The 15,899-nt window shown below is 50.4% G+C and overlaps 2 protein-coding genes across 7 annotated transcripts in view; one reads left to right on the forward strand and one right to left on the reverse strand.

The window, feature by feature from the left end:
- The first annotated feature begins 794 nt into the window (after nucleotides 1–794).
- Nucleotides 795–3,212, forward strand: LOC128974722 (acrosin-like). The gene is made up of 5 exons (XM_054391418.1): nucleotides 795–868; nucleotides 1,191–1,388; nucleotides 1,809–2,068; nucleotides 2,429–2,574; nucleotides 3,036–3,212. The coding sequence occupies exons 1-5, from the start codon at nucleotides 795–797 to the stop codon at nucleotides 3,210–3,212; spliced, it is 855 nt and encodes a 284-aa protein (XP_054247393.1).
- Nucleotides 3,213–13,416: 10,204 nt separating this feature from the next.
- Nucleotides 13,417–15,899, reverse strand: part of CTNNA2 (catenin alpha 2) — a 546,312-nt gene continuing 543,829 nt past the window's right edge. For all 6 annotated transcript variants that reach the window (XM_054391626.1, XM_054391625.1, XM_054391624.1 and 3 more), the window contains one exon: nucleotides 13,417–13,704. In XM_054391626.1, the coding sequence (XP_054247601.1) occupies nucleotides 13,417–13,704 (288 nt within the window). The remainder of the gene's footprint in view (nucleotides 13,705–15,899) is intronic.

The following is a 15,899-nucleotide window of genomic DNA, read 5'->3' on the forward strand; positions in this document are numbered from 1 at the left end:
TTTGCCTTCTTCACAGCCAAACAATCATGCATAGACTTTGGATGTAGTGTCCCTGGTGGTGTTGGGTCAGTGGTTGAACTCAGTGGTCTTAGAGGTCTTTTCCAACCAAAATAATTCCATACACAGACACATAATATATGCATAGATACACAATATATACATTGGAGTGGGACCAGAGGAGGCCACGACAGTGATGGGAGGGCTGGAACCACTCTGCTACGAGGCCAAGCTAAAAGAGTTGGGGTGTTCAGCTGAGAGAAGGCAAGGCTCTGGGGAGACCTTCTGGTAGCCTAACATTGCTTAAAGGGGACAATCAGAAAGCTGGGACAGACTTTTTAGCAGGACCTGTTGCGACAGGACAAGGGGTAACAGTTCTAAATAAAAGGAGGGGAGATTTATGCCATATATAAGGAACACATTTTTTCAGTCAGGGTGGTGAGGCACTGGCCCAGGTTGCTCAGAGAGGTGGTAGATGGCACATCCCTGGCAGCCATTCCAGGTCAGGTTGTTAGGGACTCTGAGCAACCTGCTCTAGTTGAAGATGCCCCTGGTGACTGCAGGGGGTTAGACCAGATGAGCTTTACAGGTCCCTTCCAACCCAAACAGTTTGTTTTCCTATGATCCTATGATGTTCCCCACCCATCCCAATGGACACTGCACCCAGCAGCAGTGACTCTGTGACATCAGTCCCAGGGTCAAGGGTACCATGGCAACGTGAGTCCTGTGGGCACAGTCAGCTGCTGCTCTGCTGGCAACAAGAGCTTGGTTCTCGAGGCTGACCTGTGCCAACTGCCATGAAGACATTTCTGCCCCTCCTTGTCCTGCTGGCCCTGTGCCAGCCTGCACTCGCCTTCTGGAACTACTGTGGGTAAGCCGGGCCAGGCTCTGGGAGGGAGCCAGGGCAACCCTGATGGGCTTCACTGCAGGGTGCTCGCTTGTCCCCCGTGCCCACACCACAGCTCCCCAAAGCCCATCTGGGAGCCTCAACTCCTGGGCAGGACCTGGCTGCTGGCACAGCTCACCTGTGGAGCTAAAGCAGAGCCAGGGGCTGACAGATGGACAGACGGACATCCCAGGGTGGCCCTGGCCCTGCTGTCTGTGCCACGTGGGCTGGGGAGGGCAGAGGGCTGCCCTCAGCCTGCAGAGCAGGAGCCCCCAGCAGGACTCTCTGGAGTTTCTGGTTGCAGGAGCACCTGCGGGTTCCGGCCCATGGCCTCCTACCATGGGACCTCGCGCGTCGTGGGTGGCGTCAGCGCCCAGCCAGGGGCTTGGCCCTGGATCGTCAGCATCCAGCAAGCCGTGGGAGCAGGAATGGGGCACATCTGTGGAGGGTCCCTGATCAGCTCCCAGTGGGTGCTCACAGCAGCCCACTGCTTCGTGGGGACCGGGTAAGGAGGCACAGCCCACGGGCATCTCCCCAGGGCACTGGCAGCTGCCCCTGTCGCTCCCTCCCATCCCCGGTCCTTGCTGCATGCCCAGCGCCTGGGCACTGCCCAGCCCAGCCGAGGAAGTGCTCAGCAGAAGGCTGGGCTGGTGCCAAGGCTCCCCAGTAGCCTCCAGCTCAACCTTCCTTGTGCCTAAGGCAATGCCGGGGCAGAGGCAGCCTCCACAGTGCTGCTTTGCTCTCTCCCTTGGCAAGCAGAGGGCAGGGCTGGGCTGGGCTGCCACAGGGCTGGGCTGCCACAGGGCTGGGCTGGGCTGGGCTGCTGCAGGGCAGGGCTGGCCTACCACAGGGCAGGGCTGGGCTGCTGCAGGGCTGGGCTGTGCTCCCTCTGAGCCCCCTCTGCATGCCCTCCTTGCACCTCCAGCCGCACCTACTACGTTTTGGCCGGGATCACCTATTTCAACAAGCCAGGCCCCGAGGCCCAGCTGCGCCACGTCAGGAGGATCCTGCTGCACCGAGGCTATGACAACGACACCATGAGCAACGACATCGCCCTGCTGGAGCTGGACCAGCCTGTGCAGTGTGGCTACCAGGTGCAGCTGGCCTGCGTGCCCGACGCCTCGCTGCACGTCGCAGAGCTCACCAACTGCTGGGTCAGCGGCTGGGGGGCCACCAGGGCCAGAGGTGAGTGCCTGGCACGGCCTCTGCCCTGCTGCTGGGGACACAGCTTGGGCTTGCTGAGAGCAGAGGGGAAAGCCAGAGCCAGGCTGTGGGGTGCAGAGATGACTCTAGAGAGACTGGTCCCAGCCGTGGCCCAAAGGTCCCCTGTGGGGACACAGCTTGGGCTTGCTGAAGGCAGAGGGGAAAGCCAGAGCCAGGCTGTGGGGTGCAGAGATGACTCTAGAGAGACTGGTCCCAGCCGTGGCCCAAAGGGTGCCAGGGACATGATGCCCAGCAGGTGCAAAGCCAAGCCCTTGGGGAGGGGTTCACCTCGACAGGGGACACCACAAGCTGCTGGGGGCTAATTCCTCTCTGTGCTCACAGCTGGGGATTTACCACTTGGGCTGCAGGAGGCCAGAGTCTACCTCATCGACCTCAACATCTGCAACAGCAGCCACTGGTATGCAGGAGCCATCCACAGCCACAACCTCTGTGCTGGCTACCCCCAGGGTCGCATCGACACCTGCCAGGTAGGAACCTGCTGCAAGTCAAGCCCAATAGTGCCAGCAGCCCTGGCACAACCACCCAAGCAGGCTCTAGCATGGGCTTGCTCTGGCCACTCACCCTCCCACCCCTGGCTCCCCACCACTCCTGGGGCTCCCATGCCCTTCCCCAGCTGTGGGGTCTTGCCCTGTGCCACCCTTGTCCCCAGTCACCTGGCACTGTGCCCACAAAGCCCAGCCCCTGCTGCTGGCAGCCCATAGCTCCACATCCCAGCCCTGGATCACCAGTGAGCAGAGATGGCCAAAAGCCTCACCTCACACATCCACCACCCCCTCCCAGACAAGATCCTGAAACTCCAGCACCTGAGCAGAGCCTTGCTGGGCATGGATCCAGTTCTGGAAGGTGCTGCCATAGAGAAAGAAGAAGCTGGCCCCAGAGCTGACCAAGGCCACCCAGCCCCACCTGAAGCCTCTCTCCTCCACTGCAGGGTGACAGTGGTGGTCCTCTGGTGTGCCAGGCCAAAAACGCTGACTACTTCTGGCTGGTGGGGGTGACCAGCTGGGGAACAGGCTGTGCCAGAGTAAGGAAGCCTGGCATCTACACCTCCACCCAGCACTTCTACAGGTGGATTCTGGTCCAGATGGGACTATACCCAGCATCTTAATTTTGAAATAAAGATGCTGTTGTTTTCATACCTAACTCTGCTTCAGTCCAGTTCAGTCTCCTGTGCAAGGCCAGGACTTCTGCAGCCAGAACCTGCTAAATGAGGCTGCAGACAGACAGGTCAGGCACAGGGTGGAAGCACCACTGCAAAGAGCTGAAATGGTGCCTAGTCAGAAAGGAGGGTGCTCAGAGCCCCCCTGGCTTGGAGAAGACTGGCACATTGAGTTGTCATACCTAAGGACACTTTCTGTCTGCTCTCAGCAGATGTGGGGCAACACCTTCAGATTAATTGGCCAAAAACAAAGCCCTTCTGAGTCCAGGTTGTTTGGGACCCAGTTCTGGTGCCTCTAAAGCAATCCTACGCCCTGGGAGCAGCTCTTCCACTGTCAGGCAGAGCCTGGCCTGTCAGAATCATGGAGTCATTAAGGTTGGAAAAGATCTTTAAGATCATTGAGTCCAACCATAAGCCAGCTACCATGACCACTAAAGTATATCCTGAAGCACCACATCTACACACTTCTTGAACACCTCCAGGGATGGGGACTCCACCACCTCCCTGGGCAGCCTGTTCCAGCACCTCACCACTCTCGCAGTAAAGAAATTTTTCCTAATATCGAACCTAAACCTCCTCTGGCACAACTTAAGCCACTAGGCTGGGCACTCAGCTGGATGCCTTACATTGCTCCACACCAGCCAGGATGGCACCAGCAGGCTCCTTTGCTTTCCACCAGTTTGGAAGCTTCCCTTCTTCAAGCCACTGCTCTCTACCCTCCAGGTGCCTGGCTGCTGCATCTCTCCCAGCACTGCTGTGCCCTCCAGCACTGCAGTAAGGCTCAGTAAGGCTGCACCATACAGTTGGAGAAGGCTGACTGGAAAGATGAGGCTGAGACAGGATTGACCAGAGCCATGGAGAATAACCTCTGGGGCTGAGAGCAGGAGCATCCTTCTCTGGCTAGAGCTGCAGATTGCCTGTCCTTGGCCAGCAACACCAAGTGCCACAAGAGCCCTTGTCAGTGATGGCACAGAGCAGGCACAGAGCTCATGGAGAGCGAGGCCAGGACCCTGCTAGAGGGTGTTGCTGTGGCTGACACAGGCAGTGTGGACCGTGGGGCACCTGTGTTTCCCTGGGCTCTGTCCAGGGAAGGTCAGCACTGCTGGGCTGTGCTGGGCTTCTTTGGCTGGCACAGCCCTGCTTGCCTGCTATGGCTGTGACCAGCCTGGCTCTTTGTGGTACTTTTAGGCTGTGCCTTGAAAATTTTTCACAGATCTTGAACAGAAAGTAGTAGACTGTAAATAAATCACTATTGGACGTGAAAAGGAAAGTAATGGTAAGTTCTAAACAATCCCATTGGACAGACTACTAACAAAGTTGGTTTGTGTAAACTAACTTTCTCTCTTTTTGCTTCCTTAGCTCTAGCAGATTCTAGCTCTGGCTTCTGCTGGCTTTGCTGACCTTGGCTGCATTGCTTTGTTGGAGCTGAGTATTAACAAACAACTCTCTGCTCTTCTCTCTCCTTTACTGTGAACAAGGGGGAAGGGAGCAGGGAGGGGGAAGCTATTAGTAGCCCCCTGGTGTGTCCAGGGGGGCTCTTGTACTGTTTATAAATTGTAAATACCTTAAATATTGTATATTTTGTACATATTCATTGCATTCCATATTTCTAGATGGTAGTTGTGCTTGTAAATATATAGCTTCATTTGCTTTCAACTGAGCTGGTCTGGCAAGTTTATGTGGGGGGCAATTTTCAACCCACCACACTCTTCAGCACCAAAGATGGGCACATTGCTTGCAGCAGGGATGTTCTCTGGTGAATGTGTCTTGGGAAGGGCTTGGTGGCACACAGCAGTAAGTCCTCAGGGAGGCTGGATGCCACACTGGGCTCTTCCTGCTGACTGTTCACAGGGTGTGCTGGGAGCCAGCCACTGCTGCTGACCATGAGCCTGCAGAGCCTCATCCTGCAAGAGAGGGGTCAATGGGGTCTGTCAGGGTGTCCAGTCCCAGCTTCTGCCTCCCCTCCCTCTGGGAACACCGTGTTCCTCAGCAGAAGAATGTCTTCAGCACAGCACAGACATAGACCTGTTGGGCCAGAGGTGGCCATAGCAATACTGGGAGGGCTGGAAGCCCTCTGCTGTGACGCCAGGCTGAGAGCATTGGAGTTGTTGAGCCTGGAGAAGAGAAGGCTCTGAGGAGACCTTATTGTGGTCTTCCAACATCAAAAGGAAGCCTACAAGAAAGCTGGGGAGGGACTTTTTAGAGCATCAGGTAGTGATAGGACTGGGGGAATGGATCCAAGCTAGAGGAGGGGAGATTTAGATTAGATGTCAGGAAGAAGTTCCTCACCATGAGGGTGGTGAGACACTGGCACAGGTTGCCCAGGGAGGTGGTGGAAGCCTCATCCTTGGAGGTTTTTAAGGTCAGGCTAGATGTGGCTGTGAGCAACCTGCTGTAGTGTGAGGTGTCCCTGCCCATGGCAGGGGGGATTGGAACAGGATGATCCTTGAGGTCCCCTCCAATTCTTTGTGATTCTGTGATTATCTTTCTTCCTCATATTTAACTTCTAGCAAGCTGGGATAAAGCAGGGAAGTACAAACATTTCTCATCCCTTTACCAGTCCATTGTTCTGCAGGATTTACCAAACAACAGCAGAACTTTGGAATTTTACCCAAAGAGAGCATTGAGTAACATCTGCTCACCTGCAGCTCCTCACATAACATTATCAGAAGAAGGAAACATTTGCTCAAGTAATTAAATATTTATTCCTTTAAAGGTATAACTAGAGCACAAAAATACATTTCTACCTCCCACAACTTTTAGCAAGCTGTCAAGTTCTCCATGGCTTGGTGTTCACTGAGTCATAAAGGGAGAAATATCTAAAGCAGGAGAAATGTGTGAGCCTTTGCTTGAGGGTGCACTCGGTCATCCAGAGGGAAACCAGAACAAAACCTTGGCTATGCCTGATTTCTGCTGCTGCACTTCAGCAATGAGCTTGGTGTGTGCTGAATTGCCAATCAGGTGCTTGAATTCCCTGATAAGATGATGTGGGATAATGTGTCTGGCCTTGGACACAGCTTAAGCTGTGACCTTTTTCACCTGGATAAATTACTGAGGAGGTTCAAACTAAAACACTTTTCCTTGTTCTGTCTTTCAGCTTCCTTCCTTTCCTACACCTGCATTTACCCTCTGCCTTGCCAAAAATACCTGAAGAAAAAAGATCTGGAAGGTTGGTTGGTGATATATTTATACATGGAGGGAAAGAATCATAGAATCACAGAATCACAGAATGCTCTGGGTTGGAAGGGACCTCCAAAGCTCATCCAGTCTGACCTCCCTGCAGTCAGCAGGGACATCCTCAACCAGATCAGGTTGCCCAGAGACCTGTCCAGCCTCACCTTGAATATCTGCAGGGATAGGGCTCCAACCACCTCCTTGGGCAACCTGCTCCAGTGTTCCACCACCCTCATGGTGCAGAACTTGTTCCTAACATCCAATCTAAATCTGCTCTGCTCTAGTTTGAAGCCATTACTCCTCATCCTGTCACTCCAGACCTTTGCAAACACTCTCTCTCCATCCTTCCTGTAGCCCCTTCAGGTACTGGCAGGCTGCTCTTAGGTCTTCCTGGAGCCTTCTCCAGGCAGAACACCCCCAGCTCCCTCAGCCTGTCCTCATAGCAGAGGTGCTTCAACCCCTTGATCATCTTCATGGCCCTCCTCTGGACCTACTCCATCAGCTCCAGGAGAGACTTTGCTTTATTTCCATTCTGAGCCTTTAATTTAGATTCATGCTGAGGGGATTTAAAAAAAAAAAAAAAAGAAAAAGAAAGAAAACCAGAACTCATTTGGGTTTTGCTTCCAAATCCCATTGAAATCTACATTTTTCTATGCAGAGAGATCAGTTTAAGCCTATAAATATACATCCTCTGTATTAAACTTGAGTTTCATAGAGACACAGGAAATTTGGTGCTGGCCAGCTTTCCTGTGGAGATATAAAACAATGTGCTAGATATAAAAACAGCCACCCACTGTTTTTTTGTCTTGGGGGGCTCATTCCCCACTGTATTTCCACACCTTGGTGTGGAAATGCAGAAGAACTGAACTATTGATTGCTGCTTCACACCCTAAGGACACAGTAGCAAGAAAATACTTGATCAAAGTGAATCTGTGCTGAGCTTTATCCCCTGCTCCCTTATTACCAAAGCATTGTTCAACTTCCAGCATATGAATGCTGCCATTTATATGCAACCCAGCAGCTAAACTCATGTGTGAGTTTAATGATGTAATTGACATCACTGGGGACTCAGAATGTGCTCTGCATGAGTGATGCACAGACCTGCTGGAGAGCAGTGAAGGAGAAAAGGGACCTGGGGGTCCTGGTGGATGGAAGGATGAACAGGAGCCAGCAATGTGCTCTTGTGGCCAAGAAGGCCAAGGGCATCCTGGGGTGGATTAGAAGGGCTGTGGTGAGTAGGTTCAAGAGAAGTTCTCCTCCCCCTCTACTCTGCACTGGTGAGGCTGCATCTGGAATATTGTGTTCTGGGCCCCTCAGGTCAAGAAAGACAAGGAGGTGCTTGAAAGAGTCTAGCACAGAGCCTTGAGGATGATGGAGTGGAACATCTTCCGTACAAGGAGAGCCTGAGGGAGCTGAGGCTCTTTAGCTTGGAGAGGAGGAGCCTGAGAGGTGACCTCATCAATATTTATAAATGTGTGCAGGGGGAGTGCCAAGAGGCTGGAGCCAGGCTCTGCTCAGTGGTGCCCACAAGGGCAGTGGTGGAAGTTGAGGCATAGGAAGTTTCACATAAATATGAGGAGTATTTTTTCCTGTGAGGGTGATGGAGCACTGGAACAGGCTGCCCAGGGGGGTTGTGGAGTCTCCCTCTCTGGAGAGATTCAAAACCCACCTGGATGTGTTCCTGTGTGACCTGCTCTAGGTGACCCTGCTCTGGCAGGGGGGTTGGACTGGATAAGCTTTTGAGATCCCTTCCAGCTCCTAAAATTCTGTGATTCTGTGACAGAATGGTAGGGGTTGGAAGGGACCTCTGAAGATCGAGTCCAACCCCCCTGCCAAAGCAGGATCACCCAGGGCAGGTCACACAGGAACACATCAGATGTGTTTTGAATGTCTCCACAGAAGGAGATTCCACAGCCTCTCTGGGCAGCCTGCTCCAGGGCTCCAGCACCCTCACAGTAAAGAAGTTTCTCCTGATGCTGAGGTGGAACTTCCTGGGTTCTAGCTTGTACACCTTGTTCCTTGTCCTATCATTGGGCACCACCCAAAAAAGCCTGGAACCTTCAGCTTTACAAGCACCCGTCCAATATTTATAAACATTGATGAGATCCCCTCTCAGCCTTCTCTTCTCCAGGCTACACAGCCCAGGGGTCTCAGGCATCCCTTGTCAGACAGGTGTTCAAGTCCCTTAGTCATCCTTGTGGCCTCCATTGGATTCTCTCCAGCAGGTTCCTGTCTCTCTTGAACTCGAGAGCCCCAAACTGGATACAGTATTGCAGGTGTGGTCTCACCAGGGCAGAGTAGAGGGGGAGAAGAACCTCCCTAGACCTGCTGGACACATTTGTCTTGATGTACCCCATCGGCTCTCTTGGCCACCAGGGCACATTGCTGTCCCATGCAGAACTTGCTGTTCACTAGGACTCCAAGGTCTTTCTCCATGGAGCTGCTTTCCAGCAGTACAACCCCTAGTCTGTACTGCTGCCTGGTGTTGTTCCTCTCCAGATGCAGCACTCTATGCTTGTCCCTACTGAACTTCACGAGGTTCCCCTTCCCTCAGGTCTCAGCCTGTCCAGATCTCCTTGGATGGCAGCTCAGCCTGAGGGGTGTCAGCCACCTCTCCCAGTTTGGTATCATCAGCAAACTTGCTGAGGGTCCACTCAATCTCTTCATCCAGGTCATTGATGAAGACATTGAACAAAACTGGACCCAGTACTGATCCCTGGGGACCAGTGTGACTATGTGAAATTCAAGTTTCACCCCATCCAAAACCTCTGTTCCTTGTAGTGATGTCTTGCTCAGTAGCTCCTTCACTCCTAGTGCCAGAACACCCATTTAGCTATTTCAACTCTTCTCACTCTCAGATTCTTAGTTTAATAAATAAATCAATAAGGAACCTTAATTACTTTGAAAGTTATCTACAAGTTCTCCCAACTTTCAGTTTTATCTGACTTCTTAATTCAGGAATTGGCTGCTGTTCTTGCTGAAGAACTGAAATACTCTGCTAGCCCTCTTGCCAGAGTTCATTACGTTGGGCAGTAAGCCAAGCTCCTTCTCTAGGCCACAGGTCAGCAGATACATCCACTTCTGGAAGAAGCAGAGAACTCACTCTTGTCACTTGGCCTTCTGCTTCCTCAGAGAGAGGAAACAATTCCTGCCATGTGAGTAACAGGAGTAGTGACCACAGCATGGACAACCATAACAGGAGAGAAGCTCAGGGATGACCACCCAAGCTCCATGGTGACCTCCCAACTAGCAGTTTGCTGTGCACTCACGTTGGCTGGAGGCAAATACTGATGTAAAAATAACTAAATTCTGTCTTCAGGAAATAAATAACTGCAATTTCTAGAACCAGTGCTGGCATCACTTCTCTTCATTGTGGGTACAATTTGTAGAGAAAATATTCACATCACAGGCTCACAGGATGATAAGGATCGGAAGGGACCTCTGGGGATCTTCCAGTCCAACCCCCCTGCCAGAGCAGGACCACAGAATCCAGCACAGGTCACACAGGAACACATCCAGACAGGGCTTGAAAGTCTTCAGAGGAGACTCCACAACCTCTCTGGGCAGCCTGTTCCAGGGCTCTGTGACCCTTACAGTAAAGAAGTTCTTCCTCATGTTGAGGTGGAACCTCCTGTGCTGCAGTTTCCATCCATTGCCCCTTGCTCTATCACAGAGCACAACTGAGCAGAGGCTGTCCCTGTCCCTGTCCCTTCCCCTTCCTTCCCAACACCCAGCCCTAAGATATTCATAGACATTTTATTTAGACATTCCCTCTAAGTCTTCTCCTCTCCAGACTAAATAGTCCCCAGGCTATTTGAAGCTGCATGTGCAGAAGAATATGGATGGTACCCTTACCTTCAGCTTGTGAACCTAGGTGATGGTCACCAGAAGCAGGCACAGCTCTGGTTGAAGGCTGTGGAGGTCCAGCAGTTCTTCATTGTACTGTGCTGGTGACACAAGTTTCCTTACCTCAGTGGAGAAGTGGCTGTAGAAAACATTTCCAAAACCCACAGACAATATTTGACTTGAAGGTCTTCTGGAACTTTAAGACCTGCAAGTTCCCAAGATGTGGAATGAATCTTTGGGTGGTGTTATCAATGGAATTGTTATCATTGTGGCACCTGTGCCACGGTGAAAATGAAATCCACAACTTACTTATTTTAGGAAAAAATATCTATTTTTAAAATATTGAACTTGCTGTTTGATAATTCATTGTGCCAGCCCTAATGTTTTGAGTCATAAAGACCACTGATTACTTAGTTCTTATTTAGTCATCTCACAGCCTCAGTACTGATGACCCTGAAGAAAATGGTGACTCCTTTTTTATTTAGTCTCTCCTTCCATGAAAGCATTTCCAGACTTGGTGATTTTCCTCATGTTTCAATGTACATTTCTATCCTACACCACTTCTTCCTTCAGATGAGTTGATGAAACCTGCAAGAAGTATCAAACAGAGGCACATCCATCACCTATAGAATCACAGAGTGGTGGGGGTTGGAAGGGACACCTGCTGAGTTCCAGAAGCAGGGAAGGTCCATGCCCACTCCAGAAGCAAGCCAGAGAAACAAACCTCTGATTCTGACCCCACAGGACAGCCCAGGGGAGCTGCATGCACCCAGCTGGTGGTTAGGGAGGTGTGGAGATCCTGAAGTTGATGATGTGCCACAGCCTCAGCCACAACTTCTCCCTTCAAGCTTTTTCTTCAAGGCCTTCAGGCTGTAACTCCTGTAGGACAGGCTTGGGCAGCTGCAATGATGTGATTCTTCACAGGTGTGATGGAGGATGGGCACGAGAAGCCAAGCATGCTCCCTGCAGCCCCACGGCCCCTGGACCTTGCTCTGAGCTGAGGGAACCATGGCCATGGAGTGTCCAGGAGCAATGAGATGGCTCTGGTTGGAGGGAGCACAGGAGGTGCTGCTGCAGCTCCTGGTCTAGCCCCAGGATGGCCTTGTGCTGAGGGCAGGGCTGGGGCCTGGGGCCTTTGGCTTTCACGGGCTGGAGCCAAACCCTGCATGGCAATGAAGACAACCCCTGGCCCAGGTGTGAGACAGGAGAGACAGGACAAGGCATCTCAAAACCATTTAGTGCTCAGCACAGCAAACGAGGATTTCTGACTTACTCCTCTGCTCATCTGTTTGTACCCCTAGGACATCTCCTTCCTCCCCAAGGTCTTTACTGCTTCTAGTTGAGCTCCCATTGAGGCCCATTACCAGAAGCTGCTTGGTCCACAGATGCAGGTTGGGCAGTGGTGGTAATTTGGAGTCTGGCTGCATGGTCGCCCTGCAATGGGAAGGGCAGGAGCTGCTGCCCTTATGAGCACTATGATCTGTGGAACAGGGGATGAAGCCAGGCCAGCCCTGGGGACCTGCACAGCAGCTCCATTTGGCTGCCAAAGGGCATTCTGGGGTGTACTAGAAGGGCTGTAGTGAGTAGGTCAAGAGAGGTTCTCCTTCCCCTCTACTCTGCCCTGCTGAGGCCTCATCTGGAATATTGTGTCCAGTTCTGGACCCTTCAGTCCAAGAAGGACCTCAGGGAACTGCTTGAAAGAGTCCAGCACAGAGCCACAAAGCTCTGCAGGCAGTGGAACATCTCCCTGTGAGGACAGGCTGAGGGAGCTGAGGCTCTTGAGCTTGAGGCAGAGGAGCCTGAGAGGTGACCTAATTCCTGTTATGAAAGATGTGCAGGGCAGTGTTGGGAGGATGGAGCCAGGCTCTGCTCAGGGATGTCCAATGACAGGACAAGGGGTAACGGGGGCAAGCTGGAGCAGAGGAGGTGCCACAAGAACATCAGGAAAAACTTTTTGACAGTGAGGGTGCTGGAGCCCTGGAGTAAGCTGCCCAGAGAGGTTGTGGAGTCTCCTTCTCTGGACACTTTCAAAACCCACCTGGACGTGTTTCTGTGTGACCTGCCCTGGGTGATCCTACTTTGGCAGGGAGGTTGGACTGGTTGATCTTCCGAGGTCCCTTCCAAGCCCTAACATTGTGTGGTTCTGTAAAAGGAATCACTGTCTGCAGCATCTGTGATGCAGGAGGTACCTGGGCATTAAAAGAGAAGAGGCATAGAGAGGATTCCAAGGTTAAATGAGTTTATTGAGTTAGTGGTTACAATGGTATGTCAGATACCTGTAATCCAAGCTACACCTACATATTTGCCTCTAAATTCTCACACTGTCAGTTTCCATGTCTCTAAACATTCCACCACCAGGTCTTCTAATGACTAATATTATAATCGTCATCATCATCATCATCATCATCATGATATAAAAGGCAATGTCACTCACCATATTGTGCTTCATACTCCACCATAAGGAATTCAATTGGCAAAAGTAAACCTCTGGCCATATCAATGGGATTAATTGAAATGTGAGCAATCAGAACACTACTAGAAGATAAAGAACAAAATATGGTTTAAAAGAAGCTTTTTTTTGTTTGTTTTTGTTTGTTTGTTTGTTGTTGTTAAGATGAATTAGTTTGGATGAATTAGTTTTCTGTTTGAAAAATTCACATACTTATCATGAAGACGACTTAAAAGTTCTATCCTTGAATTATTGGGCCACACATTGAAGCATATTGGCTAGTACATTTTTGCACTGGAACAGAAGCAATACAAGCTTTAAGGTCTACCATTACAATTCCATTTTTGTTCACTTAATATGACCTGCCAACCTAATGTTTCTTGCATGCAGAAAAACGGCTGGGGTTTTAGGTTGGGATTCAGTGGCTCGCCCACAGGCTCCCCCTGGGCTGCAGGTTCTTTGGCCAGTTCAAGGCGAGAGTTTGGCTTGAAAAAGGAAGCTTGGGACGAGTCCGTTTCGGATCTGGAGAGGATGGCCTCAGCTGGGGCACTGCAGCGACTCCAGGCGAGTCTCAGGTTGCATGCACATGGACACTGCTTCCCCCACCCCGCGCCAGACGCATACAAGTCGGCAGGAATGCATACAAAAAAAGAATACAAAACCCTCCTGGCAGAGCTTGGTGGTTTAGAATGAATCCATAGCTTTAAATTCACTTAAGGCCTGTACAGGTGAAATGTGTTTCTTCTGGGACCCTCTTCTCACCCTCGTCTGATATTCTTCTGGTTTTTCTCTCTTGACCAGAGGTTTCTTCTCGGGGGCCTTCATCTTCCAAGACACAACTGGTGAGTTCACTGCAGCAGTACCATAGACCTTCTGGTACTTAGTGGAAGCCACATATGATGCTTTCACTGTAAGGACCACAGCGTTCATCAGGTTTTTAGCTGCCTGGATGAGAGAAGTGGCACTGTCCAGCTACAAACAGAAAAGAAAATGAAATACAGCAAGGTTACTTCACAACTGGATCACTGGAGCATTTCCTGAGTGAAGCCTCAGACCTCATCAAAGATGAAATGAATCCTCTCCCTCGGGATTAATCAAGTAGCTTTGTATCAGCCAAGCCCCAGCAACAACGTGCACCAAACTGTAAAGGTAAAGCTGCAGTACCTCACATTATATACTTGAACAACTCAAAAGCAAACTTGTGTTGGCTGTTCTTCTTGTTGTTGATTCTACTCTTACTGATGAAGAAATTCCCTCTTTTTTTTCACAAAAAAAAAAATCTTTTGACTTCTAACTTAAAGCTTTAAAAAATGATTTTGAGATGTCAGAAAGCACAAAACAGGTCAACAGGGATTTTTTTCCAAGTGTTTAGGTTTGTTCTAATTATTCTTATTAAGCCCAGGCTAACCACCCCCTAAAATGATGTCTACAGGAACAGTGTGAGGCCAGTGATGAGCTTGTTAGAGAATCCAATCTGAAAAGATGAAAGATTTTGAAACCCCTAAAGACATAAAAAAGATGACACAGGTAACTGCAGGGTTTTGTAGCTACTCTAATATTTGAGTTATTGATGTTCACAAGGAACCTCACTTCATGATCAGCAGACTTTTCATGCACAGAGCCTTGTGTTTCTCCCATGCCTGAGCCTGCCTCAGTTTACTGGGTCCTCTGCATATAAGAGGCCTTAAATAACTTGTTGAACATCACAACACTTGGGACTTCCATTCAGCAAGCTTCTATCGTGCTGAAATACATCTCCCTGGCCACGTTTTCCAAAGGATTTAAGCAGACAATGAGGACTTCCAAAGCAGCATCTCTACATTCCAAAATGCAGATCCAACTCCAACTGGACATCCTCAATGAGGAGGTGCTAAAAATATGCTCTTAAGTACTGTAGCAAGCCAGGCTGCTCTTTAAGATGTTCAGTTATCCCTTTCCCAAAATACTCTTTGTGTCCAATATGCTCCCAATATGCTCTTTGTGACCATGCCTTTCAGATCTACCATGGAAGCTCCTTCAATTTTTAACAAATTAAATATTTAAATAATCCCCCCCCCCCCACCTCTCAAGGACAACTTTGGCTGTAGCATTATTTTATGCCTTCAATTCCACCCCACTTGTGCTGTAAGTTCTTTGTTATTTTTAATCAGCATAAAAGGTCTGCTTCCCTCCAAACACTGCTCCATTTTTTACAGATTCACAGATTGCATTGGGTTGGAAAGGACCCTAAGGGTCAACAGGGACACCTCCAACTAGATCAGGCTGCCCAGGGTCACATCGAGTCTGATCTTGAATGTCTGCAGGGATGAGGCCTCAATCACATCCCTGGGCAACCTGTTCCAGTATTTTACCACTGTCATAGTAAAGAACTTCTTCCTGATGTCCAACCTAAATCTCCCCTGCTCCAGTTTCAAACCATTGCCCCTCATCCTATCCCCACAGGCCCTTCTGAACAGCCCCTCCCCAGCCTTCCTGTAGGTCCCTTTCAGATATTGAAATGCAGCTCTAAGGTCTCCCTGGAACCTTCTCTTCTCCAGGCTGAACAGCCCCAATTCTTTCAGTCTGTCTTCATAGGAGAGGTGGTCCAGCCCTCTGATCATCTTCATGGCCCTCCTCTGGACCTGCTCCAGCAGCTCCATGTCTGTCTTGTGTTGGCAGCTCCACAGCTGAACACAGTACTCCAGGTGAGGTCTCCCCAGAGCAGAGCAGAGGGGGGCAGGATCCCCTCTCTTCATCTCTGGCCACACTGCTTTGAATGCAAACCAGGCTGCCATTGGCCTGGGCTGCAAGTGCCCATTGCTGGCTCCTGTCCAGCTTCTCATCCAGCAGCACCCCCAGGTCCTTATCTGCAGGGCTGCTCTCAATCTCATTGTCCCCCAGCCTGTGTTGATATAGAGGGTTACCCTGACCCAGGTACAGGACCTTACACTTTGCCTTATTAAACCTCACTGACATGAATTCTAAGCAAGGTAAGCAGGATAAGACAACAACAAAACTCATACCTTCACCTCAAGTATTTTGAATCATTTACAGATAAAGAGTTCAGGAGTAACCCTTCTGAAGTGTCAGTGACTGATGTGAACCAGAACAAATATTACAGAAAACCTGTGTCTGGAACACCATTAATCTATGGACTTACCTATCATTTTTGATCTCCTCAGCTGTAA

The sequence above is a fragment of the Indicator indicator genome, chromosome 23, assembly GCF_027791375.1.
Source record: "Indicator indicator isolate 239-I01 chromosome 23, UM_Iind_1.1, whole genome shotgun sequence".
NCBI classification, from domain to species: domain Eukaryota; kingdom Metazoa; phylum Chordata; class Aves; order Piciformes; family Indicatoridae; genus Indicator; species Indicator indicator.